Source organism: Aptenodytes patagonicus, chromosome 6, assembly GCF_965638725.1.
Source record: "Aptenodytes patagonicus chromosome 6, bAptPat1.pri.cur, whole genome shotgun sequence".
NCBI classification, from domain to species: domain Eukaryota; kingdom Metazoa; phylum Chordata; class Aves; order Sphenisciformes; family Spheniscidae; genus Aptenodytes; species Aptenodytes patagonicus.
Window position 1 is genome coordinate 28144187 of NC_134954.1, and position 25539 is coordinate 28169725.

The 25539-nt window shown below is 61.1% G+C and overlaps 3 protein-coding genes, 7 non-coding genes and 6 pseudogenes across 15 annotated transcripts; 14 read left to right on the top strand and 2 right to left on the bottom strand.

Annotated features, from left to right (window-relative positions):
- Nucleotides 1-987: 987 nt before the first annotated feature.
- Nucleotides 988-1106, top strand: LOC143162699 (5S ribosomal RNA). Its single transcript, XR_012995786.1, has one exon. It is a non-coding gene; the product is annotated as a 5S ribosomal RNA (ribosomal RNA).
- Nucleotides 1107-2016: 910 nt separating this feature from the next.
- On the top strand, nucleotides 2017-2134 carry LOC143162630 (5S ribosomal RNA; annotated as a pseudogene).
- Nucleotides 2135-2364: 230 nt separating this feature from the next.
- LOC143162687 (5S ribosomal RNA) lies at nucleotides 2365-2483 on the top strand. The gene has a single exon (XR_012995775.1). It is a non-coding gene; the product is annotated as a 5S ribosomal RNA (ribosomal RNA).
- Nucleotides 2484-3223: 740 nt separating this feature from the next.
- Nucleotides 3224-3341, top strand: LOC143162631 (5S ribosomal RNA; annotated as a pseudogene).
- Nucleotides 3342-3571: 230 nt separating this feature from the next.
- LOC143162688 (5S ribosomal RNA) lies at nucleotides 3572-3690 on the top strand. Its single transcript, XR_012995776.1, has one exon. It is a non-coding gene; the product is annotated as a 5S ribosomal RNA (ribosomal RNA).
- Nucleotides 3691-4089: 399 nt separating this feature from the next.
- On the top strand, nucleotides 4090-4207 carry LOC143162633 (5S ribosomal RNA; annotated as a pseudogene).
- A 230-nt stretch (nucleotides 4208-4437) lies between these two features.
- Nucleotides 4438-4556, top strand: LOC143162689 (5S ribosomal RNA). The gene has a single exon (XR_012995777.1). It is a non-coding gene; the product is annotated as a 5S ribosomal RNA (ribosomal RNA).
- Nucleotides 4557-5295: 739 nt separating this feature from the next.
- LOC143162634 (5S ribosomal RNA) lies at nucleotides 5296-5413 on the top strand (annotated as a pseudogene).
- A 230-nt stretch (nucleotides 5414-5643) lies between these two features.
- On the top strand, nucleotides 5644-5762 carry LOC143162690 (5S ribosomal RNA). The gene has a single exon (XR_012995778.1). It is a non-coding gene; the product is annotated as a 5S ribosomal RNA (ribosomal RNA).
- A 1080-nt stretch (nucleotides 5763-6842) lies between these two features.
- LOC143162701 (5S ribosomal RNA) lies at nucleotides 6843-6960 on the top strand (annotated as a pseudogene).
- A 230-nt stretch (nucleotides 6961-7190) lies between these two features.
- LOC143162692 (5S ribosomal RNA) lies at nucleotides 7191-7309 on the top strand. Its single transcript, XR_012995780.1, has one exon. It is a non-coding gene; the product is annotated as a 5S ribosomal RNA (ribosomal RNA).
- A 398-nt stretch (nucleotides 7310-7707) lies between these two features.
- LOC143162702 (5S ribosomal RNA) lies at nucleotides 7708-7825 on the top strand (annotated as a pseudogene).
- Nucleotides 7826-8055: 230 nt separating this feature from the next.
- On the top strand, nucleotides 8056-8174 carry LOC143162696 (5S ribosomal RNA). The gene has a single exon (XR_012995783.1). It is a non-coding gene; the product is annotated as a 5S ribosomal RNA (ribosomal RNA).
- Nucleotides 8175-8625: 451 nt separating this feature from the next.
- Nucleotides 8626-11676, bottom strand: AIRE (autoimmune regulator). The gene is made up of 12 exons (XM_076343296.1): nucleotides 11536-11676; nucleotides 11263-11437; nucleotides 11003-11155; nucleotides 10826-10897; nucleotides 10604-10717; nucleotides 10356-10480; nucleotides 10113-10190; nucleotides 9694-9809; nucleotides 9412-9621; nucleotides 9157-9316; nucleotides 8880-8948; nucleotides 8626-8706 (listed from the first exon to the last, which is right to left on the bottom strand). Exons 1-12 carry the CDS (start codon nucleotides 11674-11676, stop codon nucleotides 8626-8628), a joined length of 1494 nt encoding a protein of 497 aa, XP_076199411.1.
- Nucleotides 11677-14616: 2940 nt separating this feature from the next.
- Nucleotides 14617-19411, bottom strand: LOC143162044 (uncharacterized). Of its 2 annotated transcripts, none has more exons than XM_076341722.1 (2): nucleotides 19283-19411; nucleotides 14617-18226 (listed from the first exon to the last, which is right to left on the bottom strand). In XM_076341722.1, the coding sequence occupies exon 2, from the start codon at nucleotides 18191-18193 to the stop codon at nucleotides 17345-17347; it is 849 nt and encodes a 282-aa protein (XP_076197837.1). In that variant the 5' UTR covers nucleotides 18194-18226; nucleotides 19283-19411; the 3' UTR covers nucleotides 14617-17344. The 2 variants fall into 2 exon arrangements, with proteins under 2 accessions (XP_076197837.1, XP_076197838.1); XM_076341723.1 differs by lacking the exon at nucleotides 19283-19411 and adding an exon at nucleotides 18748-18796.
- A 62-nt stretch (nucleotides 19412-19473) lies between these two features.
- Nucleotides 19474-25529, top strand: SCLY (selenocysteine lyase). Of its 5 annotated transcripts, none has more exons than XM_076341721.1 (14): nucleotides 19474-19540; nucleotides 20232-20320; nucleotides 20395-20507; nucleotides 20610-20710; nucleotides 20870-21026; nucleotides 21381-21508; nucleotides 21619-21783; nucleotides 22141-22247; nucleotides 22591-22627; nucleotides 23005-23088; nucleotides 23253-23355; nucleotides 23536-23611; nucleotides 24283-24474; nucleotides 25287-25354. In XM_076341721.1, exons 2-13 carry the CDS (start codon nucleotides 20271-20273, stop codon nucleotides 24440-24442), a joined length of 1281 nt encoding a protein of 426 aa, XP_076197836.1. In that variant the 5' UTR covers nucleotides 19474-19540; nucleotides 20232-20270; the 3' UTR covers nucleotides 24443-24474; nucleotides 25287-25354. The 5 variants fall into 5 exon arrangements, with proteins under 5 accessions (XP_076197836.1, XP_076197835.1, XP_076197833.1 ...); XM_076341717.1 differs by lacking the exon at nucleotides 19474-19540 and adding an exon at nucleotides 20127-20148; XM_076341720.1 differs by lacking the exons at nucleotides 23536-23611; nucleotides 24283-24474 and having other exon boundaries at nucleotides 19496-19540; nucleotides 25287-25402.
- Nucleotides 25530-25539: the final 10 nt, after the last annotated feature.

The window sequence follows — 25539 nt, forward strand, 5'->3', positions numbered from 1 at the left end:
GGTCATTGTGGTGAGGTGGGTGTGCGTCGTGGTTGCCCAGTGCCGCGCCCCGTGGGTCGGTGGGGCTGTAGCGTGGGGTAGGAGCGTGGTGGCGGTTAGGTGAGAGGGCTGTTGTCGGGGCAGGGGGCTGGTGTGTGTTTCGGGGGGGTGGTACGTGGAGTTGTTGCTGTTGGTCATTGTGGTGAGGTGGGTGTGCGTTGTGGTTGACCAGTGCCGCGCCCCGTGGGTCGGTGGGGCTGTAGCGTGGGGTAGGAGCGTGGTGGCGGTTAGGTGAGAGGGCTGTTGGCGGGGCAGGGGGCTGGTGTGTGTGTCGGGGGGTGGTACGTGGAGTTGTTGCTGTTGGTCATTGTGGTGAGGTGGGTGTGCGTCTTGGTTGCCCAGTGCCGCGCCCCGTGGGTCGATGGGGCTGTAGCGTGGGGTGGGAGCATGGTGGCAGTTAGGTGAGAGGGCTGTTGGCGGGGCAGGGGGCTGGTGTGTGTGTCGGGGGGGTGGTACGTGGAGTTGTTGCTGTTGGTCATTGTGGTGAGGTGGGTGTGCGTCGTGGTTGCCCAGTGGCGCGCCCCGTGGGTCGGTGGGGCTGTAGCGTGGGGTAGGAGCGTGGTGGCGGTTAGGTGAGAGGGCTGAGGGCGGATTAGGGGGTGCCCACGGCCATAGGAGCCTGAGAACGCCCGATCTCATCTCATCTCGAAGGGAGGCGGATCGGGCCCGGTGAGTACTTGGATGGGAGACTGCCTGGGAATAGCAGGTGCTGTAGGCTTTTGCTGTTGGGAGGGGGGTGCGGGGGCGGCCCCCGTTTTGGTGTTGTCGTGTTGCGGAGGGTCAGGTGTGTGTGTGGGTATGTGCGTGTGTTGCTGCGGGTGGTGGTGGTGGGGCAGGTGTGCGCCAGGGTTGCCCAGCACCCTGCCCCGTGGGTCGGTGGGGCTGTAGCGAGGGGTGAGAGGGTGGCGTGGCTACAGGAGAGGGCTGTTGTCGGGGGAGGGGGTTGGTGCCTACGGCCATACCACCCTTAGAACACCCGATCTCGTCTGATCTCGGAAGCTAAGCAGGGTCGGGCCCAGTTAGTACTTGGATGGGAGACCGCCTGGGAATACCGGGTGCTGTAGGCTTTTGCCGTTGGCTGCGGGGCCTGGGGCATGCTGGGACGGCCACTGTTTTGGTGTTGTGGAGGGGCAGGTGTGTGTGTGGGTATGTGCGTGTGTTGCTGTGGGTGGTGGTGGTGGGGCGGGTGTGCGCCGGGGTTTCCCGGCGCCCTGCCCCATGGGTCGGTGGGGCTGTAGCGTGGGGTGGGAGCGTGGTGGCAGTTAGGTGAGAGGGCTGTTGGCGGGGCAGGGGGCTGGTGTGTGTGTCGGGTGGGGGTACGTGGAGTTGTTGCTGTTGGTCATTGTGGTGAGGTGGGTGTGCGTCGTCGTTGCCCAGTGCCGCGCCCCGTGGGTCGGTGGGGCTGTAGCGTGGGGTGGGAGCGTGGTGGCGGTTAGGTGAGAGGGCTGTTGGCGGGGCAGGGGGCTGGTGTGTGTGTCGGGTGGGGGTACGTGGAGTTGTTGCTGTTGGTCATTGTGGTGAGGTGGGTGTGCGTCGTGGTTGACCAGTGCCGTGCCCCGTGGGTCGGTGGGGCTGTAGCGTGGGGTGGGAGCATGGTGGCAGTTAGGTGAAAGGGCTGTTGGCGGGGCAGGGGGCTGGTGTGTGTGTCGGGGGGGGGGTACGTGGAGTTGTTGCTGTTGGTCATTGTGGTGAGGTGGGTGTGCGTCGTGGTTGCCCAGTGCCGCGCCCCGTGGGTCGGTGGGGCTGTAGCGTGGGGTAGGAGCGTGGTGGCGGTTAGGTGAGAGGGCTGTTGGCGGGGCAGGGGGCTGGTGTGTTTTTCGGGGGGGTGGTACGTGGAGTTGTTGCTGTTGGTCATTGTGGTGAGGTGGGTGTGCGTCGTGGTTGCCCAGTGCCGCGCCCCGTGGGTCGGTGGGGCTGTAGCGTGGGGTAGGAGCATGGTGGCGTTTAGGTGAGAGGGCTGAGGGCGGATCAGGGGGTGCCCACGGCCATAGGAGCCTGAGAACGCCCGATCTCATCTGATCTCGGAAGGGAGGCGGATCGGGCCCGGTGAGTACTTGGATGGGAGACTGCCTGGGAATAGCAGGTGCTGTAGGCTTTTGCTGTTGGGAGGGGGGTGCGGGGGCGGCCCCCGTTTTGGTGTTGTCGTGTTGCGGAGGGTCAGGTGTGTGTGTGGGTATGTGCGTGTGTTGCTGCGGGTGGTGGTGGTGGGGCAGGTGTGCGCCAGGGTTGCCCAGCACCCTGCCCCGTGGGTCGGTGGGGCTGTAGCGAGGGGTGAGAGGGTGGCGTGGCTACAGGAGAGGGCTGTTGTCGGGGGAGGGGGTTGGTGCCTACGGCCATACCACCCTGAGAACGCCCGATCTCGTCTGATCTCGGAAGCTAAGCAGGGTCGGGCCCGGTTAGTACTTGGATGGGAGACCGCCTGGGAATACCGGGTGCTGTAGGCTTTTGCCGTTGGCTGCGGGGCCTGGGGCATGCTGGGACGGCCACTGTTTTGGTGTTGCGGAGGGGCAGGTGTGTGTGTGGGTATGTGCGTGTGTTGCTGTGGGTGGTGGTGGTGGGGCGGGTGTGCGCCGGGGTTTCCCGGCGCCCTGCCCCATGGGTCGGTGGGGCTGTAGCGTGGGGTGGGAGCGTGGTGGCAGTTAGGTGAGAGGGCTGTTGGCGGGGCAGGGGGCTGGTGTGTGTGTCGGGGTGGGGGTACGTGGAGTTGTTGCTGTTGGTCATTGTGGTGAGGTGGGTGTGCGTCGTGGTTGCCCAGTGCCGCGCCCCGTGGGTCGGTGGGGCTGTAGCGTGGGGTGGGAGCGTGGTGGCGGTTAGGTGAGAGGGCTGTTGGCGGGGCAGGGGGCTGGTGTGTGTGTCGGGGGGGGGTACGTGGAGTTGTTGCTGTTGGTCATTGTGGTGAGGTGGGTGTGCGTCGTGGTTGCCCAGTGCCGCGCCCCGTGGGTCGGTGGGGCTGTAGCGTGGGGTAGGAGCGTGGTGGCGGTTAGGTGAGAGGGCTGTTGGCGGGGCAGGGGGCTGGTGTGTGTGTCGGGGGGGGGGTACGTGGAGTTGTTGCTGTTGGTCATTGTGGTGAGGTGGGTGTGCGTCGTGGTTGCCCAGTGCCGCGCCCCGTGGGTCGGTGGGGCTGTAGCGTGGGGTAGGAGCATGGTGGCGTTTAGGTGAGAGGGCTGAGGGCGGATCAGGGGGTGCCCACGGCCATAGGAGCCTGAGAACGCCCGATCTCATCTGATCTCGGAAGGGAGGCGGATCGGGCCCGGTGAGTACTTGGATGGGAGACTGCCTGGGAATAGCAGGTGCTGTAGGCTTTTGCTGTTGGGAGGGGGGTGCGGGGGCGGCCCCCGTTTTGGTGTTGTCGTGTTGCGGAGGGTCAGGTGTGTGTGTGGGTATGTGCGTGTGTTGCTGCGGGTGGTGGTGGTGGGGCAGGTGTGCGCCAGGGTTGCCCAGCACCCTGCCCCGTGGGTCGGTGGGGCTGTAGCGAGGGGTGAGAGGGTGGCGTGGCTACAGGAGAGGGCTGTTGTCGGGGGAGGGGGTTGGTGCCTACGGCCATACCACCCTGAGAACGCCCGATCTCGTCTGATCTCGGAAGCTAAGCAGGGTCGGGCCCGGTTAGTACTTGGATGGGAGACCGCCTGGGAATACCGGGTGCTGTAGGCTTTTGCCGTTGGCTGCGGGGCCTGGGGCATGCTGGGACGGCCACTGTTTTGGTGTTGCGGAGGGGCAGGTGTGTGTGTGGGTATGTGCGTGTGTTGCTGTGGGTGGTGGTGGTGGGGCGGGTGTGCGCCGGGGTTTCCCGGCGCCCTGCCCCATGGGTCGGTGGGGCTGTAGCGTGGGGTGGGAGCGTGGTGGCAGTTAGGTGAGAGGGCTGTTGGCGGGGCAGGGGGCTGGTGTGTGTGTCGGGGTGGGGGTACGTGGAGTTGTTGCTGTTGGTCATTGTGGTGAGGTGGGTGTGCGTCGTGGTTGCCCAGTGGCGCGCCCCGTGGGTCGGTGGGGCTGTAGCGTGGGGTAGGAGCGTGGTGGCGGTTAGGTGAGAGGGCTGAGGGCGGATCAGGGGGTGCCCACGGCCATAGGAGCCTGAGAACGCCCGATCTCATCTGATCTCGGAAGGGAGGCGGATCGGGCCCGGTGAGTACTTGGATGGGAGACTGCCTGGGAATAGCAGGTGCTGTAGGCTTTTGCTGTTGGGAGGGGGGTGCGGGGGCGGCCCCCGTTTTGGTGTTGTCGTGTTGCGGAGGGTCAGGTGTGTGTGTGGGTATGTGCGTGTGTTGCTGCGGGTGGTGGTGGTGGGGCAGGTGTGCGCCAGGGTTGCCCAGCACCCTGCCCCGTGGGTCGGTGGGGCTGTAGCGAGGGGTGAGAGGGTGGCGTGGCTACAGGAGAGGGCTGTTGTCGGGGGAGGGGGTTGGTGCCTACGGCCATACCACCCTGAGAACGCCCGATCTCGTCTGATCTCGGAAGCTAAGCAGGGTCGGGCCCGGTTAGTACTTGGATGGGAGACCGCCTGGGAATACCGGGTGCTGTAGGCTTTTGCCGTTGGCTGCGGGGCCTGGGGCATGCTGGGACGGCCACTGTTTTGGTGTTGCGGAGGGGCAGGTGTGTGTGTGGGTATGTGCGTGTGTTGCTGTGGGTGGTGGTGGTGGGGCGGGTGTGCGCCGGGGTTTCCCGGCGCCCTGCCCCATGGGTCGGTGGGGCTGTAGCGTGGGGTGGGAGCGTGGTGGCAGTTAGGTGAGAGGGTTGTTGGCGGGGCAGGGGGCTGGTGTGTGTGTCGGGTGGGGGTACGTGGAGTTGTTGCTGTTGGTCATTGTGGTGAGGTGGGTGTGCGTCGTGGTTGCCCAGTGCCGCGCCCCGTGGGTCGGTGGGGCTGTAGCGTGGGGTGGGAGCGTGGTGGCGGTTAGGTGAGAGGGCTGTTGGCGGGGCAGGGGGCTGGTGTGTGTGTCGGGGGGGGGTACGTGGAGTTGTTGCTGTTGGTCATTGTGGTGAGGTGGGTGTGCGTCGTGGTTGCCCAGTGCCGCGCCCCGTGGGTCGGTGGGGCTGTAGCGTGGGGTAGGAGCGTGGTGGCGGTTAGGTGAGAGGGCTGTTGGCGGGGCAGGGGGCTGGTGTGTGTGTCGGGGGGGGGGTACGTGGAGTTGTTGCTGTTGGTCATTGTGGTGAGGTGGGTGTGCGTTGTGGTTGACCAGTGCCGCGCCCCGTGGGTCGGTGGGGCTGTAGCGTGGGGTAGGAGCGTGGTGGCGTTTAGGTGAGAGGGCTGAGGGCGGATCAGGGGGTGCCCACGGCCATAGGAGCCTGAGAACGCCCGATCTCATCTGATCTCGGAAGGGAGGCGGATCGGGCCCGGTGAGTACTTGGATGGGAGACTGCCTGGGAATAGCAGGTGCTGTAGGCTTTTGCTGTTGGGAGGGGGGTGCGGGGGCGGCCCCCGTTTTGGTGTTGTCGTGTTGCGGAGGGTCAGGTGTGTGTGTGGGTATGTGCGTGTGTTGCTGCGGGTGGTGGTGGTGGGGCAGGTGTGCGCCAGGGTTGCCCAGCACCCTGCCCCGTGGGTCGGTGGGGCTGTAGCGAGGGGTGAGAGGGTGGCGTGGCTACAGGAGAGGGCTGTTGTCGGGGGAGGGGGTTGGTGCCTACGGCCATACCACCCTGAGAACGCCCGATCTCGTCTGATCTCGGAAGCTAAGCAGGGTCGGGCCCGGTTAGTACTTGGATGGGAGACCGCCTGGGAATACCGGGTGCTGTAGGCTTTTGCCGTTGGCTGCGGGGCCTGGGGCATGCTGGGACGGCCACTGTTTTGGTGTTGTGGAGGGGCAGGTGTGTGTGTGGGTATGTGCGTGTGTTGCTGTGGGTGGTGGTGGTGGGGCGGGTGTGCGCCGGGGTTTCCCGGCGCCCTGCCCCATGGGTCGGTGGGGCTGTAGCGTGGGGTGGGAGCGTGGTGGCAGTTAGGTGAGAGGGCTGTTGGCGGGGCAGGGGGCTGGTGTGTGTGTCGGGTGGGGGTACGTGGAGTTGTTGCTGTTGGTCATTGTGGTGAGGTGGGTGTGCGTCGTGGTTGACCAGTGCCGCGCCCCGTGGGTCGGTGGGGCTGTAGCGTGGGGTGGGAGCATGGTGGCAGTTAGGTGAAAGGGCTGTTGGCGGGGCAGGGGGCTGGTGTGTGTGTCGGGGGGGGGGTACGTGGAGTTGTTGCTGTTGGTCATTGTGGTGAGGTGGGTGTGCGTCGTGGTTGCCCAGTGCCGCGCCCCGTGGGTCGGTGGGGCTGTAGCGTGGGGTGGGAGCATGGTGGCAGTTAGGTGAGAGGGCTGTTGGCGGGGCAGGGGGCTGGTGTGTGTGTCGGGGGGGGGGTACGTGGAGTTGTTGCTGTTGGTCATTGTGGTGAGGTGGGTGTGCGTCGTGGTTGACCAGTGCCGCGCCCCGTGGGTCGGTGGGGCTGTAGCGTGGGGTGGGAGCATGGTGGCAGTTAGGTGAGAGGGCTGTTGGCGGGGCAGGGGGCTGGTGTGTGTGTCGGGGGGTGGTACGTGGAGTTGTTGCTGTTGGTCATTGTGGTGAGGTGGGTGTGCGTCGTGGTTGCCCAGTGCCGCGCCCCGTGGGTCGGTGGGGCTGTAGCGTGGGGTGGGAGCGTGGTGGCAGTTAGGTGAAAGGGCTGTTGGCGGGGCAGGGGGCTGGTGTGTGTGTCGGGGGGTGGTACGTGGAGTTGTTGCTGTTGGTCATAGTGGTGAGGTGGGTGTGCGTCGTGGTTGCCCAGTGCCGCACCCCGTGGGTCGGTGGGGCTGTAGCGTGGGGTAGGAGCGTGGTGGCGATTAGGTGAGAGGGCTGAGGGCGGATCAGGGGGTGCCCACGGCCATAGGAGCCTGAGAACGCCCGATCTCATCTGATCTCGGAAGGTAGGCGGATCGGGCCCGGTGAGTACTTGGATGGGAGACTGCCTGGGAATAGCAGGTGCTGTAGGCTTTTGCTGTTGGGAGGGGGGTGCGGAGTCGGCCCCCGTTATGGTGTTGTCGTGTTGCGGAGGGTCAGGTGTGTGTGGGGGTGTGTGCGTGTGTTGCTGCGGGTGGTGTTGGTGGGGCAGGTGTGCGCCAGGGTTGCCCAGCACCCTGCCCCGTGGGTCGGTGGGGCTGTAGCGAGGGGTGAGAGGTTGGCGTGGCTACAGGAGAGGGCTGTTGTCGGGGGAGGGGGTTGGTGCCTACGGCCATACCACCCTGAGAACGCCCGATCTCGTCTGATCTCGGAAGCTAAGCAGGGTCGGGCCCGGTTAGTACTTGGATGGGAGACCGCCTGGGAATACCGGGTGCTGTAGGCTTTTGCCGTTGGCTGCGGGGCCTGGGGCATGCTGGGACGGCCACTGTTTTGGTGTTGCGGAGGGGCAGGTGTGTGTGTGGGTATGTGCGTGTGTTGCTGTGGGTGGTGGTGGTGGGGCGGGTGTGCGCCGGGGTTTCCCGGCGCCCTGCCCCATGGGTCGGTGGGGCTGTAGCGTGGGGTGGGAGCATGGTGGCAGTTAGGTGAGAGGGCTGTTGGCGGGGCAGGGGGCTGGTGTGTGTGTCGGGTGGGGGTACGTGGAGTTGTTGCTGTTGGTCATTGTGGTGAGGTGGGTGTGCGTCGTGGTTGCCCAGTGCCGCGCCCCGTGGGTCGGTGGGGCTGTAGCGTGGGGTAGGAGCGTGGTGGCGGTTAGGTGAGAGGGCTGAGGGCGGATCAGGGGGTGCCCACGGCCATAGGAGCCTGAGAACGCCCGATCTCATCTGATCTCGGAAGGGAGGCGGATCGGGCCCGTTGAGTACTTGGATGGGAGACTGCCTGGGAATAGCAGGTGCTGTAGGCTTTTGCTGTTGGGAGGGGGGTGCGGGGGCGGCCCCCGTTTTGGTGTTGTCGTGTTGCGGAGGGTCAGGTGTGTGTGTGGGTATGTGCGTGTGTTGCTGCGGGTGGTGGTGGTGGGGCAGGTGTGCGCCAGGGTTGCCCAGCACCCTGCCCCGTGGGTCGGTGGGGCTGTAGCGAGGGGTGAGAGGGTGGCGTGGCTACAGGCGAGGGCTGTTGTCGGGGGAGGGGGTTGGTGCCTACGGCCATACCACCCTGAGAACGCCCGATCTCGTCTGATCTCGGAAGCTAAGCAGGGTCGGGCCCGGTTAGTACTTGGATGGGAGACCGCCTGGGAATACCGGGAGCTGTAGGCTTTTGCCGTTGGCTTGGGATCGTTTCAGGGTGCCCATGGTGGCCTTAATTTTTGGGGGGGATTTTGTTGAGGGGACAGGGAGTTGTTTTGGGGTTTTTTGGTGGGTGTTGTCGAGGGTCAGTTTGGTGGGTGCTGTATGCTTTTTCTTTCCTCTGTGGTCTAAGTTTTTTTATTTCAGTGTTTATTGAAGTTCCTTTTTTTATTTTTTCTTCCCCATTCCATGTTTTTTGTGATCATTTTCCTGTGCACATGCTTTTTCAAGAGTCATTGGCAGTAACCTACTTTTTGGAGTTGTCTGTGTAATTTGGCAAGCTAGTGGCGTTGTTGCTTGGTTTTATGGTGTAACTTTTTTCAGGGCACCGCGCTGCTTTTGTCTTTCTCACGCCATAGCCACCCCACAGCCTTTTCCTCCATCGCATGTACTGTGGGGGCTGCTGCCATGGCAGCATGCACTAGGCGAAGAGGCCATCGGTGTCTTCGAGAGGCCGTACCATGCTCTGGAATGCCCACTGCAGGATCCCATCCCAGGCGCCCTGCGGGACAGCCCCAGGGGGTCACTCTGCCGTTCCATCCCACTCCCTGCTCCCCTGTGCTGTCCCAGCTCTCCATGCCTTGCCCATGGCTTGACGTCACCCAGTGGGTCACATCAGAGATGTGGTCCCCTGTGGATTGACTCTGCCTGTTGGTGTCCCCCTGAGTGCCTTACCTCACCCAGGAGCGCATCAAGCTCATCCCTGCTTAGCACGGGGTCGCTGCCGGGGGAGCCATCCTCTGCCTGCGGGAGCAGACATGTCCTGCCAGCTTTCCTGCCTGCCCTCTGCCTGCACCCCTTTGGGTCAGGGCTGGTGACCAGGTTCAACCCCTCACCTGCTGCAGCCTGAGCTCACGGCCCCTCCAGCACAGCTTCACTGCCTCACCTCCAGCTACAGTCAGCCCATCCCTTACCCAGCCTGAGCCATCGCTCTTCATCATGCCCTTCGTACCCAGTACTGCCGCCTCACCCAGCCTGTTTCCCTCCACTGGGGCTGGGCACTGGTTGTACTGACCTTCGCTGCCTGTAGCAGGTGGTCGCCAGTCATTGCAGTGCTCTCCAGGCTGCCTGTGTCCAAGGTGCCCATGCAGGATGTGCAGAGCAGCAGTCCCCTACAATCGATGGGGGGTGACACAGACCATCAGGGCAGCCCCCCTCCAGGGAGAGGGATTTAAGGCCAGGATGTGGGGGATGGTGGGGGGCTCACCTCGGGTCCCCGCTGGCTGTGGGGCAGTGTCGGGATGCGGGGATTCGGGTTAAGCAGCGGCCGCAGACGCTCCTGTCACCTCCACCCCGCCGGGTGCCGCATGCCTCCTCCCCTGGGATCTCGGGGGGTCGTTCCGCAGCCACATCTGCCTCCCCCAGCTGGCCTGGCTCAGCTGCACTTGCCACACAGGAGCCACACTGCCACGTCCCGCTGCACCGCGCAAGTGGGGTGGTGAGGGACAGCCAGGGGCCACTGGGGTCCCCATGGCACCCCAGGGCTCACCTGGGGACACGGGGCAGCGGGGGCACCAGGCATGCAAGGTGGAAGGCCCTGGGGCAGCCGTCGCAGCAGATGAGCTCGCCACCGTCACCGCACGCTGCGCACTCGTCCTCGTTCTCCTGCCCCGGGGGAGTGGGCAGGGGGTCACTGCCACCACCACCCTGGGTGGCGCCGGCGGACAGTCTGCACCCATGGCTGTGGCAGGGCTCGTGCTGGCAGGGGACCCCATCGCCCACCGCCCCCTCTACCCCCACATCACCCACCCCGCACCAAACACACCAACCCTTTTCAGGCCTGGTGACCCCCATCAGCTGAGCCCCAGGTTGCCTGTGCTCAGCCAGACCAAAGGGGCATGCCAGGGACACCCCAACAGCCCCCAGCTCACCAGGTGACTCTCAGGGTGCTGACATGCTGGGGCTCACCTGGTGGGGGGTGAGGTCCTGGGTGTGAATGGCAGGCGCTGGCAGCCGGCCCTGGGGGTGCAGTCGGGGCTCCCCGCTCTGCAGGTGAGACATGAAAGGGGTTTGGGGGAGCTGCTGGGACAGCCTGGTGCAGTGGGATGCCCCCAGGCCATGGCCATGCTGCCAGGCAGGGACAATCCCCCACTGCAGCCTCAGGCAGCTGCAAAGGAGGGGTGAAAGCAGGTGCTGGGGGGTGCAGCATACACTTTGGGATGCCTTGGGCCGGGTGGGTGGCTTCAGGCTGCGGCTTCTGCTCCTGACCCCTGGCTCCTCGCAGATGGCCGGGGCATATGGCTCGTCCCCAGCTTTGCTGCCCATCTTGGAGCTGCCTGCAAGAGAGGCCAAGAGCCGCTCCAGTGGGGCCCCCTCCCCACCACCCCCCTGCCTGGGGGTGGCTTCTGAATTTGGGAGCTAAACTGGGCAGGAGGTCAGCTGGACTGGGCTGCACCTACCCGGCTCCAACACGTGTTTGATAAGGATGCCTTCGACGGCCCCGCGAGTGATAGGCACCTCACTGCCCGCCACGGCCACTGCTCTCTGCACCGAGGCGGCCACTGCCTGCAGGGCTGCAGGCAGGGGGGCGGCTCAGCAGGGCGGGCAGCCGCCCCTGCCCTCAACTGCAGGCAAACAGGGTGCACAGGCAGACACTGCCCCAGGGGGGGTTCGGCACTCACCGCTGGCACGAGGGGTGCGGGGGACATCCATGCCCTCTGGCTTCTTCACAGTCCTTGCCTTTGCCAGGGGCCCTGTGGGGTTATGAGGGTGGGCATCGGGGGGGACAGCACCCCACTGCACCTCAGGGACACCTCCAGCGCCCCACCCCATTTCCATCCCACTCTGGGTCTCTGTACCGGGGCTGGCGGTGTGCCGCGGGGAGGGCTGCGCCACTCGAGCCCCATCCCGGTCCTCGGGGGCTTTCCTCTTGCCTTGGGGTCTGTGCAGGGCTGGCGTTGTGGGGCTGGGGGAGAGGCGCCTGCCACGGTGCTGCCGGCCCAGCTCCACCTCTGCAAAGGGGACAGGGAGAGGGACAGGCACAACTGGCCCCAGGCGTCACCCCTGCCCTCTGGCAGCCCCCTGGGGTGCCAGTCCCCCCGGTCCGTCCCCCTCCTACCTCTGGGGAAGGCACCGCGGAGGGGCCGGAGCCGGGTGTACCGCTCCAGGTTGTAGTCCTTGAAGAGGACAGCCCAGAAGTCACGGACGGCAGCAGCATCGCGGCCCAGCAGCCAGGTGAGCAGCGCGTGGAAAGCACGGTGGGAGCCCTCCCGCTCTGTCCGGCTCAGCGTCTCCTGCCAGTGCCACCGTGGCCCATCGGCACACATCCCGGTGCTGCCAGCCAGCCCCAGTCCCTGCGGCACGGACATCATCTCCCACCCCATGACCTCACCTTGAAGACATGCTCGGGGACAACATCATGGTCAGCCAGGCCATGCAGCAGCGGGAAGACATCGTCCACTGCCATGGCGATCTCAGTGCGGTGCAGCTTCAGCAGGTGCCGCAGGTCTCCCTCACCCCCCAGTCCCGCCATGCTGCGGGGACACTGCCAGGGCCGAGCAGCCCGCCCTGACGCTCCCCTTTAATAAGCCCCAGCCGCCAACAGTGGGAACCTCGTCACGATCCTGCGGCCCCACTCATTTCTGTACGAGGCTGCGTAACCTGAGATCACCCCTCCCGCCACCGGCTGTCCCTGCGGCATGGCTGGGCTTGCCTCCACAGTACCACTGCGTCCTCAGCCCCGGTTGGGGGTTAGGCTGCTCCCCAGCCTGGGGCATCAGTAGCTGGTGTGACATAGCTGCCACTGCTGGTGAAGGACACCCAATCCCACGGTGACCACCCCATGGTGGCTGGGGAGAAGGGTGCAGCCGGGGTGCTGGCACAGGGGCCCTGTGTCATCCCTGCAGTCAGCCAGGCATCGCCCCAAAATTTCTGGACTTTCCGCAACACCTGCTTCTCTCATCCAGAAACTCAGCCATGGGAGCACGTGGGAAGTAACGTCTCAACAGTGGGGGAAAATGGGAATATTTGCCCCGGCTACCTGCAAACCACCTTCTGCGGGCCAGCAGGAAAGCACTGACACCAAAGAAACTCTACAAATGTGCATTTGGGTACAATTACGGATGCTGACCAAGCAAACAACCTGCTTGAAGCATCACACTGCTGCCCTCCAGCCTGCCAGAGTGACAGCAGCCCCAGGAGTGAGCCTGGGGATTACCTGGGCAGGCGCTGCCAGCAGCTCTATCATTGCCCACTCCGGGAAATTGGGCAATAAAGTGATTTCACTGGAAATATGCAGCTGTAAAAAACTTCAAGCCGGGAGAAACTGGCTCCTTGGGAGCATCTGGCATATAAAAGTCTGGGGGTCTCGCTGCTCTGTACCAGGCATCCAGGAAAGAAAAAGCTCCAAAGCTCCCATCCCTGTTCCCAAACGTTTGGGATTTCCCCAGGATTAATTTGCAGCCTCTCTCCCTCCAGAGACGTGTCCCTGCTGCCTGGAAGGCTCAGCTGAGGGTGCCATGGCTGTGCAGAGCTGTCCCCACACTGCAAGGCAGTGCCTGATGCCCGCTGTACAGCAAAATCCAACCTGAGTGGGATGGGAAAGGGGTGCAAGAGGGGAAGCTCCATTGCACAGAGCAAGGCAATACGGGTAGGGACAGTTACCAGTAAATCCTAAAAGACTGGAGCGGTATCCACTGGCTCCAAAGCCGTGCCAGGAGGAGGCAGCTGCTGTCCAGAAACTCGGGAAGAATAACAAGACAACACCCTCCGCAAGAGCAGAAAATACCCTCATACATTTCTGCTTAATGAATTAATGTGTTTACCCGCAGAAACGCTCACCCTGAAGCTCCTTTCAGGATTTGGGGTGACTTTTCCTGTGGAGACACTGGGAGCTGTGGGATGGGGGTTGGGCAGGTGCTGTGCTGGGTTGCCGTGCTCCATGCTGGGATTTCGGTATCCAGCGCTGCCATGGTGGGGATGGCTTCATCACCACCTGCCCGATGCGCCCACCCAGGGGACAAAACATGGGTGTCAGGCAAAACGGGAGGTTCATCTCCCCTCCTGGAGATCCACCACAGCCTGGCCACAGGCGCTGAGCACAAGTCTGTTCCACCCTTCCCAGGAAAACTGTTTTCCTCAGTGTCCAACCTGCAGAGCCACAATTTGTCACCATCACCCTGTGTTAAGCTCTCCGGCACCTCCAGGACAAGGCTCCAGCGCCTGCTGCAGGGGCAGGCAGTGGCTTTCCCCTCCCCATGCCCACCACCAGCAGTTACAGGAGCTCCTTCATGGGCAGGTGCTGCTCAACGCAGCCGCCAGCTGTGTGCCCACAGTGCTGGGCTCGGACTTGTTTTAAATTCCAACTTTGTGACTGTTTCTGTGCTCTGAATCACAGACAGATTTTTTTCCACATCCAGCCTGCTCAGTGGTGCAACAATTTGCATTTTGGGTTGTTTTTCTCATGTTCCTTCCCCTTTCTGAGACGCTACGCAGGGGGCAGAGCAGCAGCTGCCAGGTGCCATGTGAAGAGGCACGTACATCCTGGGAAATCAGATGGGTATTTCTGTACAACCTCGCTTAGAGCAGACCTTGGCAGCTGTAAGGTATTTGTAAGGGCTGTGAAAAGTCAGCTTTCAGAGGGGTGTAAAACCCTCCCTGGGGCTGGCACAAGCCCTGCCTGGCTGCAAGGGCCCAAGGCTGGGGCACAGGGGAGCCTGGCCACGCTCAGGTTTTGGGATGCCCTCTCTTTTCTATTGCTCCCCTTGCAGAAATCAGAGCGAAAGGTTCAAGGTAGGCGAGCTCAATTTGAGCTCACATCTGACTGCGAAGACTGAAGATGTTTCTCCTCAAATGCCCAGTTAAATCACCAACCCAGCATCCATCAAAAGCATTTGTAGCCCTCGATTCCTTCCTCCCACAAAAAGCTGTTGAAGCAAACGCACCCTTTCCAGCATTTCTTCCTTTCCCATTTCCCTTCCACACCGAGGTCCCATGGTGCGAACCATCGCCCTGCGTGTCTCTTGGACACCACCTGCCCCGTGCTCATCTCATACAACACGCCCCTGAATCACAGTCAGAAGTGGGGAACCCACCTGTGGTATCACCCCAGGAAGGCAGGGCACCCCCCGCCCTTGTCTCCAATACTGATCTCCCCATGCCTGCAGCTCACCGAGAGCCCAAGTGAAACGCTGCCACCATGCACAGGTTTCATCCCTCTCCCCTTACCTTCGGCTGCTCCAGGCTCCAGCATTTTTGGTTAAAAAAGGGCTCCAGGTGGGGCCCTCATCCTAGACTCCCATTTCTAGCAGCTTCCCTACCACTGCCCCATGCAGTCCGGATGAGAGCAGGTCCACCTGCACGCTTCACAGCTGCTCCTGCAAGAGCCTGGGAGGGAGAGCTGGAGTAGAGATTTATTTTAGCTTCAGTTTCCTCTTTCCTCCCCCTTTAGAAAGAAGAAACAAAAGCCCAGAGGTATGTTACATTAATTTATTTGGGACACACCAAAAAAGGAAAGTCAACAACTGTTAACGTACAAAAGTACAGAATCCTGGGACAAGATTTACTGTCCTGATTAAAAAGGCACCATGGTCCCAAAGAAGAGTAATCAGAATACATCATTTAGAAATTTTCCCCCTGTTGCAGCAGAAACAGAGCCAGGCTTTGGCTCTATCCACAGTCAAACCCAGTTAAAAAAACAAGTATGATTTAAATGCAATAAACGCTGCTCAGCCTGTACAAGATGTCATGAAAGGAATCACAGCCTAGAAGATGGTTGGACTTTTTTTTTGTTTTGGTTTTTTTTTTCTTTCTAGAAACAGTGAAGGTGACAAACCACTAAGTGTATAACTGAGGAAGACAGCAGACTTCTGATGTCTTCAGCTTGACTTTCTGTAAGACACATCAGTTAAACTGAAACTAGTAGGCTGAGTGTGGGGCTTCTGAATGAAATGTAATTCCCTGTGGTATACAGGAAGTCAGATTTGACAACCTTAAATTCCCTGAAAATCATAAAGCACTATACAGCTGTGTTCCATATTCGAGTCAACCCTGGTGGATTTGCTTTACACATGAGCATTTATACTGTCAGCTATATTTGTAATACAAAGGGGGGTTTACAGCAGTTATTAAAAAAATTCTACTTCGGCGAGGTCCGAGCTTGGCTATATTCCCTGCTGAAACAGAGCTGCTGGTGTAAAAGCCCAGTGAGAGGCTCAAGTCCAGCACCTCAGGGCTGGAAGGCAAATAGTTTAAACGTGACATAATTTGCACAGGGAAGTCAGTGAAGCACATCAGAGAGAGGAGGAGAGAGGGCTGCAAGCTCTCAAGCAGCGGAGGCTGAAGGGTGTTGCAGAACATGGGTGCGTGCTATCAAACCTGTAACGACACTACGAGTGATGCAGAATACACCGAGTTCACTAAATATTTTGGAGCAACTTACCATGAAGAACTTCTCAGAGACACAGAATACGGATCCCGGCAATTACTAACGAGCAAGGTCACTGGGAAGCCGATGCATCGCTCGGAGCCGGACGGATCTGTCCGTAGGCGGAGGGACGGAGCAGAGGTACGCCAGAGGCTGCCTGAGCAGCCAGGCCAGGGCTGCCACCGCCTTTTGCGCTCGCTAGCTCTGCTGTGTCCCAATCGGACCAGCAGCTAATTTACGTTTCATTCCTCCTTTGGCATAGGACTTCAAAGCAGTCCAAGAACTGATTCATCAGAAGTAAAGGAACTGTCAAAATTATTCGTACATGCATTTATTGTTAAAGGGAGCAAAAGCCAAAGAATGAAACAGCACGAGTTAATGTCAGTAAAACGATGTGCAGGACGGAGAGGAAAGAAACGGGGGAAAAAGCTGAGATACTGGAGTGGGGAAACCAACATTCACACTGAAAGGTAAATTTGAAAACCAGGCAAGTTTGCACTCTTTCTACCAGAGAACTTCTGTGGACAAATAGAGACTTGGGGCTTTTAATTTTCAGTGTAGTCTGGCAAGGTTTGGAAATCTCACCAGAGAGATCTCCAGCACTGGGTTTCACTGAAAGTTCCAAGTCTCTCATCTTTAAAAACCAGTAAAGCAACTCTAACTAAAAATGGCCGATACCCTTGTACTGCAGGTATCTAAAATCACAGACACGTCACTGCTCAGGATGTACGTGGGCAAGAGGGTTACACTTTGTTCAAGCAAACTCTGGGTGGAAAACTACCGTTTCCACCCTGCTGGTCTGCACGGACCTCAGGGCATGGAAAAGCAAGCCCAGATTCAGGTGCCTTTTGCTGTAAATACCACAGCTACCCACACCTGGGAAGGCTTTTTCTTCCCTATATCCTGAGAAGGCAGGATAACAGTTTATAAAATTCTCCCCATCTTAAAACTAAATAACGCAATTTGCATCCTTCCCCCTACCTTACCCCCCCAGAAGATAAAACATTACCACTTCATTTAGGATTCACACCTCAGATCCTAGATTAGGGACTTCACGTTAAACTCATCCAATTATGGGAAGGTTTATCCTGGTCAAGGAAACGTCATTAAAATAGAATCTAGAATAAAACATTCAGAATCAACAATGCTTTTACAGCCAAAGCATTCAAATGTCTCCTGATCTCTCTCTCCCCCTCCTCAAGCAAGAGAGCAATCCCTCCACAAAACCACAGGGTGCCTCTCCGGGACTGGGTAATACAAGCTGAAAACCAGCTTCCTTCCTCACAGAAATGCCAAATTCTGCTGAAAGGGGCCGAGCACCTTTCACTCTCACCGAAAACAGCAGGAGTTAGGGCTTTTCAGCACACAAATTTTCTATTGGCAACAAGTCCAAGTTATTTCCCTGCAGTAAATCAGAGTCCTGTTTCATACTGTTAGGCCACCACTGGCTCAGAAATGGGTGAGAGACTTCCAAAAACCCACTGATGTAGACAGGACCTTGGAAGAAGAGGCTTATATGCTACGTAACTTTAGATCATCTGCTATGTTTGAGCCTTCACATCATTAGCTGCTGACTACGTATCCTTCCAAATTCATGTGTTTTAGTCCTTGCCGCTGTTGTCATCCCAGTGCTCTTCCCTGGAGGCAGGATGTTCCTGAGCTCTGGCTTGGGGATCTACAACAATCACTTCCAATTGATGGTGGGATTTCAAACTTGCCTAACGTGTGCATTGCCACCTCATACTCCAGCAGCTCTGCCTGCTGACCGCGACATGCGCTAGCAGTTTTCGACCTTCTCCACAGTCTCATAAAACCCAGGCCTAACTCTCCTGATGCTCATCCGTATATGCTGGCACTCCAAGGGCATGGCGGTGCTTGCAGAAATCGCGGTGCACCGGCGCTTCCTTCTGCCCCGCAGTGAAAAGGCCGGAGCCCCGCCGTTCTCCTCCTCCGCGGGGTAGGATTCATCCACACTCGTGCCTTCGTCTGATTGCTCGTCATTTTTATATTTCATTTCCTTCGCTTTGTTTCCTTCCTTCTCCTCCTTGGCGAGTTTTCTGAAGTGCTCCAGACATTGTATCTTTTGTCTTCTTTCCATCATCTTCAATTCTTGCTTGTCTGTGAAATCTTCATAGTACATTTTTCTTTCGCTTCTTTGATCTTCAAGAAATTTCCACTCGATGCTAGTCATTTTTATTCCACTGTATTCCTCCAGTTTATTTCTCATCTGTGTGTCCATACAAAATACGTCAAAGAGCTTCTCCGAAGTCTCATTGAATTTGTCTGCTCGCTCAGTAAAAGCTTGGTTCTGTCTCTGCTTTCTGGTCTGATACAATCTGGTAAACTCCTCGTACATTTTGAGGATAAGTTTCTTTATATTTTGCGTCGCGATGGTGTGCAAGTTGCAAACCAACCAGTGCTCTTGCAGGTGCTCAGCGAGCAACTGGGCCGCATCCTCTTTGGACCGCTGGGCCTGGCCAGCTCTCTTGGGCTGCAATAAATACAGCATATTCTGAACCACATCCTTCTTGGTTGGCAGTATTCCCTGGGTGAAACCCGAAGACTCTACATATTCAACAGTCCCCAGAGTCTTCCGTGCTCTCACCTCGGTGTCCAGTGATTCCATCACTGCTTGTTTATCTTGTAGTTATGACATAATCTGAAAGACAAGGAGGGAAAAAAAAAAAAAAAAAGATGAGAAAACGGGCTCAGACCAGTAAGATCTGGGATTTAATGGTGTACTCCGTTGCTGTTGGACGGCTGCTGCGTTAGCCCAGCCCATTTAAACATCTGCACATCGAGACTATCTCGCTCCTCTGTGCGGTTCTTAAAGCCTAATATAGTGTGTTTGTTTATGTTAATTAGTTTTTAATTGGGTTTTGGACTTCATATTGTAAATTACAGCAAATCAAGACCGCCTAGGGCGCCGGACTTTAATGCCAATGCGCGAAGACAGGCATGCCTCAACACCGGCTGCACCGCAACACTGCACAGTTTCTCCTGCGCCGGTACGGGGCTGCCTAAAACGGGCGAGCTCATTTCCCCCGCGGGTCCTCTCGCCTTGCCCCCTCCCCGGGAGCGGCCCCGAAACGCCAGCTCGCCCTCCCGGTGCCCTCCACCCCTCCCTGCCCCCCGACGGAGACACCGCCCCGCAGCACCGAGGCCTCAGCTGAGGATTACTCATTGCAGCCCGCTGCGGCCCTGCCTAGGCCCGGCCTGCCCCGCAGCATGACTGGCACTTTTCCCGGCCGCGCAGGCGGCGCGGGGAGCCGGGGCGAGTGGCATCGCAGCCCGCAGCTCTTCAGCCGCGGCTCGGCCCCTCCGCCGCCCCGGCCGAGGCGGCCCGGGGAGCCACGAGGCCCGGGCCCGCCGAGGACACACGGTCCGCCGTGGGCCCCGGGCAGGCCCGCGGGCCTCCCGCCGCCTCGGCCCCCCTCGGCCGGCGGCTCCCGGAGGCGGGGGCGCGGCGGGGGCTGCGGGACCGCCACCGGGGGCTGCGGGACCGCCACCGGGGGCTGCGGAGCCCGGGCCGCCCCCCGCCCCCGCGGCCCGGGGCCCCCCGCAGCGCTGAGTCACGGCACGGTGCCGGGAAGGCCCCGGGCGCCACCCGCCCGCCCCGCCTGAGGCCTCCTGCGGGCCGCGGGCCCCGGGCGGGGGTCGGTGGAGCCTGGCGCGCCCTGCCCCCGGCCCGGCCCCTCCCCTCCCCGGGGCTCACCGCCATCTTGGAGGGGGGTCTGCGGAGCCTGCGCAGGAAGGAGCGGGGGGAACAGGCCGAGGTTGCCGCCGCCATCTTGGAGAGGGGCAGCAGCGCGGCGGCTCCCGCCCGCCCTCTCCCGGAAGGGCCGCCCCCGCCGCTCGCGTCTCGACCGTGCGCGCCGGAAGTGCGCTCCGCCTCGCGGCTGCCCCTTCCGCCCGGCGCGGCGGCACCAGCCGCGGGATTGGCCGCGCGGGGAGGAGGGAGCGGCGCGTGAGAGTGAGCGCGCGGCGGTGCCGCGGCCCCGACACCCCCCACCCCGCGCGCTGGCGGCCCCGCCCCTCCGGCGCCCGCTGGCGGGGGGGAGGAGGGGTCCCGCGCGGACCCCGGACGGAGCCGATTGGCTTCGCCGCGAGCGCCGGCTGCCGGGGACCAATGGGAGCCCCGCGGGCTCGGGGTCCCCCGGCTAATGGGCGGGCGCAGTGCGGGCCGCGAGGATGGCGGGAGCTGATTGGCCGCTGCCCAGGCGACGGAGAGCCGATTGGCGGGCGGACGTCATGGCGGCGGGAAAGGGAGGAAGGAGGGAGCTGATTGGCGGGTGCTATTATTGTTGGGCAGGAGAGAGGGAGCCGATTGGTCAGTGCCGTGATGGGGGGGGAAAGGAGGGAGGGAGCTCATTGGTGGACACAACGGCAGTGGGGCAGGCAGGAGGGAGCTGATTGGTGGTGCCATGGCAGTGGGGCAGGCAGGAGGGAGCTGATTGGTGGGTCCCTTGACCGTGGGGCAGGCAGGAAGGAGCTGATTGGTAGTGCCATGGCAGTGGGGCAGGCAGGAGGGAGCTGATTGGTGGTGCCGTGGCGGTGGGGCAGGCAGGAGGGAGCTGATTGGTGGTGCCGTGGCGGTGGGGCAGGCAGGGCAGCAGGCTGGTCCCTGCCGTGGGCACCCACACGTCTGTGCCCCGTGGTGCCAGGGCGGTGGTGGCAGCAGGACGGCGACAGTGACAGCAGCAATGGGCGCTGGGACGGAGCCGGCGGAGGCGCGGCACGACACATCAGAGGGGTGAGACCCCGCCCTGCCCCGTCCCCCCCCTCCCCGCCCCACAGCCCCCCTCACCTGCCACGTGCCCCCCGCAGGAGGGTCTACCTGGACCACAACGCCACCACCCCCCTGGCCCCCGAGGCGGCCCAGGCTGTGCGGGATGCCATGTGCCAGGCCTGGGGCAACCCCAGCAGCTCCCACCCTGCAGGTAGGGACCTGGGGGAGCTGCCATGTTAGCTCCCTGCTGTGGCTGGGCCAAGCCCCGTGGCCATGGGAGCCCATGGCAGAGCTGCCGGGCCTCATCCCGCAGGCAGGAAGGCAAAGGAGCTCATCGGCAGTGCTCGGGAAAGCCTGGCGAGGATGGTGGGAGGCCGGCCGGAGGACATTGTCTTCACCTCAGGGGGCACAGAGGTGGGAGTGGCCGCGATCTCTGTGCGGGGCGGTGACCCCCCTTCCTGGCCGCCCCTGCCCGCCACCTCCTCTCAAGCAAGCAGCGATGAGGAGGGTGGGGACGAAGGGCGCTGTGCTCCCTCTGGGCCTTCATTTTCCCCTCTGCCTTCCTCTCTTCAGGCAAACAACATGGTGATCCACACTGCCCGCAGGCACTTCCACGAAAGCCAGGCCAGGCTGGGGGACAGCTGGGGGACACCGCACATTGTGACGTCGAGCGTGGAGCACGACTCCATCCGCCTGCCACTGGAGCAGCTGGTGAAGGAGAGCCTGGCGGGTGAGCGGCAGAGGGACCACAGGGGACATGCTGGGGATGTCTGGCCGCAGACTGGGGTTTCCGAGGGGGGGGTTTCTCTGCTGGCATTTTTGTGGAGGAGGGTGGAGACCCGCTTGCTCCATGATGTTCCCCTTTCTCCCCGCAAAGGGCACTGACTCCCCACATAGTGCCCCCATTCCCTCAAGCTGGGTGCATTACCCTGTTGGCATTCAAGGCCGGCCCCAAGAGCCGCCATGGTCTCTGCCTGCGCACCAGCTACCCACACAACTTTCCTGCCCGCTCAGTGGGGCGCAGGCAGCCCTGGGCACTGTCGGGCTTCCCAGCAAACCTCAGGGCTTGTTTCTTGGCTTGAAGAAACCACCTTCGTGCCTGTGTCCCCACGAAGCGGGCGTGCTGAGGTAGATGACGTCTTTGCCGCCATCCGGCCGACCACCTGCCTGGTTTCCATCATGTTGGCCAATAATGAGACTGGGGTCATCATGGTGAGTCTGTGGGCAGCAAGTGGCACAGGGTGGGGACATCCTCGCAAAAAGGTGCTTGATAAGGGGGAGCAGACGGTCCCTGGGACGCAGACCCTCTTCCCTCCCGCCAGCCTGTCGCGGAGCTGAGCCAGCGCGTCCATGCTCTTAATCAGCGGAGAGCGGTGGAGGGGCTGCCCAGGATCCTGGTGCACACGGATGCGGCGCAGATGATTGGCAAGGGGCGTGTGGACGTGCAGGAGCTGGGGGTGGACTACCTCACCATTGTGGGACACAAGGTATGGCCCTGTTCACATGGCCCAGCTGCTGTTCACCCTCTAAGACATCTCTATTGGGGTGCCAGGGAGACTTTGGGTGCCCCCCACAGCTTGATACCTCATCAGTGGCCAAAGTTTTCCTGCTGGATGGTGCTCTGAAGACAGTCTTCAGCTGGGTGACAAGGCTCCTGCGAGTCAGGGAGACCTGTCTGGAAGGGGGAGCAGGAGGAGGCCAAGGGCAGGGGACAACTCTGCAGCAGCCTGTGCCTGTGAGATGGGCAGGGGTCAGCACTGGAGGGCACTCGGATTTGGGCAGGAGTACAGGAAAGGGACAGCTGGCAGTGTCTCCAGGGTCACTGCAGCTGTTTCTCCCCACAGTTCTACGGCCCACGGATTGGCGCGCTGTATGTGTGTGGCCCCGGCACCACCACCCCACTGCACCCCATGCTCTTCGGAGGGGGACAGGAGAGGAGTTTCCGGCCAGGGTAAGGTGGCTGGGTGTGGCCCAGAGAGCTGGACCTTGGGCTGGTGGCCAAACCACGCGTGGCTACTTGGTCCGAGCTGAACTGGCAGCTGTGTCACCTGCCAGCCCTGGGGCAGGCAGCCCAGCGCAGGGAGATGGATCCATGTGTGGGAACTGTGGGAGCCTGGTGCACAGGCTTTGCCACGGGAGGAACCACAGGGTGGAACCGCCCCCTTCCCAACCACCTCAGAGAGGTGTCCAGGACCCCCTGCCAGCAGTGAGGGGTCCCACGTGGGGAATGTCTGTGCCCCGAGGTTGGGTTTCTGGTCCGGAGAAATAACTCACTGCTCCCTCTTCCCTTCCAGCACTGAGAACACCCCAATGATCGCCGGCCTTGGCCAGGTAAGTCATGGGTGAGCGGTTCCCTGGGGGTGCTGCATGGCGGAGCCAGCATGGAGACAGTCACTTGTGCTCCCCGGTCATTAGAATTGACAATCTCGGGGTGCAGGAGGGCGGGCGAACTACCAGGAAAGGAGATGGGGCTTTCTGGTGCCAGTTAAAGGAGGTGCTTCGGAGCACTTGCTGCAGGCTTTGCAGCCCTGGCAGTGGGCAGTCACGCAGCTCATGTGGTGCAAGGCACCGAGAGACTGTTGGGGGATGCTGGGGACCTGGCAATTGCAGAGGCTGTTCCCAGGCTGGACTCACATGCCAGGGGGCTGCACGTGGAGGGAGGTGTCAGGGGGTCGCTGATGGAGCCTGTCTGGGTTTTCTTTCCTCAGGCTGCAGAGTTAGTGAGCAAGAACTGGGAGGCCTACGAGGCTCATATGCGGGATGTTCGGGATTACCTGGAGGCCAGACTGGAGGTGAGCAGACCTGGTTCCTGTTTGTCTTTCCCCTCCCAGGGTCTCAGCCTGCAGAGTGTGGGGCCTGGAGCCAGGGTGGGTATGTCCCTCTGGCCCTGCCACCTCCTCATCAGGACAGAGCTGCTCATGATCCCAGAGCAGTTCACAGCCCTCTGATTTCTCAGGCCGCCTTTGGGAAGCAGAGGATCCACCTCAACAGCCACTTTACAGGCTCCAAGCGACTCTGCAACACCTCTAACTTCTCAATCCTGGGCCCAGGCCTTCAAGGTAGCTCTTACCCCACCACTGCCCCGTGATGGTGCCCATGGAGGCAAGCACCTGTCCTGCACAGCACCCTGCAGCTAGAGACCGGCGGGCGCTCGGCCGTGGCTTGGGCAGGGAGATGAGGCAGGCAGCAGCCCTGGGAGAGCCTGGGCGCTGGGAGACCTCTGCTTGTGTGTGCTGCAGGGCGAAGGGTGCTGTCTCACTGCAAGATGCTTCTTGCCAGCGTTGGGGCTGCCTGCCACTCTGAGAAAGGGGATCGGTAAGCAGCTGGCTTTGCCAGGCCCAGGGTGTCTTCTCAGAGGAGTGCGGGTGGGAGGGAGGGAAACAGGACAGGGAAAGTGACCGTTGGTAGCTGTGGGCAGCGGCACCTGGAGCGGCACCCAAGGGTGCAGAGCTTTCCAGAGGGGCTGAAGGGCTGCGAAGGAGGTTATTGCAGGAGGCACAACTGGAACGCTTGACTGCTGCTTGGAAGGACTTTGTCCCTCCTGGCTTTGGGGATCCAGGTGAGCTTGGAAGTACACTTCAATGCCTGGCACTGCCAGAAGAGAGTCTGCCTTATGTCCGTGTGTACCTGGCTCACCTGCTCAAGCCCAATTTAAGTCTCCAGCAGGCTCCTTTGGGGGTGTGTGAGGACAGCAGGTGCTTTTGGCCTGGTCTAGAGCAATGCCCTGTAGACATGGCAGAGCTGCCAACCCATGGGGACATGGGAGAGGTTCTTCCTTGGAGGGAAAGAACCAGATCCATCGTAGGGCAACAAGCCCAGTGGGAGCAGGTGCCTTTGGAAAGGGAGCAGGGCACTGTGCAGGAGACAGGTTTGCCTGGTGTGCATCTGCAGATGTGCTCCCTCTTACGGCTTGGTGAAGCTTTCTGGTGACGCACGTGCTTCCTCAGCCTTCGAGTTAAACCCACTCACCCTCATGTCTGTTTCAGGCCCTCCTCAATTCTGCTCAGCTGCGGGATCCCCTACAACGTGGCGCAGAATGCCTTGCGGCTGAGCGTAGGGCGAGACACCACCCGGGCAGACGTGGACCTGGTTGTGCAGGACCTTGTGCAGGCTGTGGCGCAGCTGGACCAGGACCAAGCCCTGTAGACCCCGGGAATCGCTCCCTGGCTATCACCCAGGTTCTCAGGACGGGATTGTGCCCTGCTTGGCCCCAGGGTGCTGGCTGCCTGTATCAGTTTGGGCTCAGGTTTTGGCAGGATTAGTTTTGCACTTGATCCCCAAGTCGAACTGGCCCAGCCTGCAGTTTGTGATCATGGATCAGACGTTGAGGAAGTGGCGGCTGGTGGTGGCAGGAGGAGGAAGTGGGATTGCCCGTTTCGGCAGCAATGTGCTCTTAGATCTGCTTAGCCATATATCAGCTTGCGCTAACAAGGATCACGGCGGGGCTGGCACAGCTCTGCAGCACGTGTGGCTCAAGCAGAGAAGCTAGCACAGGCGCTGGAGGCAGCAGGGAGCTGTGCTGAGGAGGGGGCTTTGCTGCTTTGGGGCTGGGGCAGCTCATCAAGAGCTTGCTCAGGGCTCTGTCATCCCCACTGCACAGTGCAGGCATTCGCAGAGTCTTGCCGTCGCGTGCTCCTCGCTTGCCAGCATATACCCAGCTGGCTGTGTGCATGTTGGAATGATGGAGTCTCAAAGCTTGACTCCCTCCAGAGCTAACAGGCGTGGAAGCTATAGATGGAGCCTTTTGCCCTGGTTGCTTTCCACAAAGGAAACTTTCCCGTTGTCTTATCACTCAGAGGAGGAAAGACTATCTGCCCCAGAGGGAAACAAGGAGTTGATAGAAGCACAGCAAGATTCTGGGCTGGGAACTGCCTTGCCCCTGCCAGGGCCCTAAGCTACCAAAGGGTTTTTCGGCTGGGAAGGTGTCAGGCATGGCTTTCCCAGCACTGCGTTGCTTTACCTACTCCCCTTCCTCCTGTTCTTCCTACAGTGGGCAGAGCTCCTGTTGCCAGCTCCATGTGCTCCTAAAGGAAACAGAGTTGTCGGGGCAGCCATAACTGTGCCAGCACCCGAGGAAACGCGTCTTCCCTGTGTGGCCGAGGCAGTCACTCTCATCACCGACACAGGACGACACAAGTGTCACACGGATTAGGAGCGCTGCCAGCTGGGCTGACTGATGCTGGGGAACTTGGTCTCCCTGGGTATTCATAGGAATAAAAGTGATTGCTGCTGCTGTGGCTTTT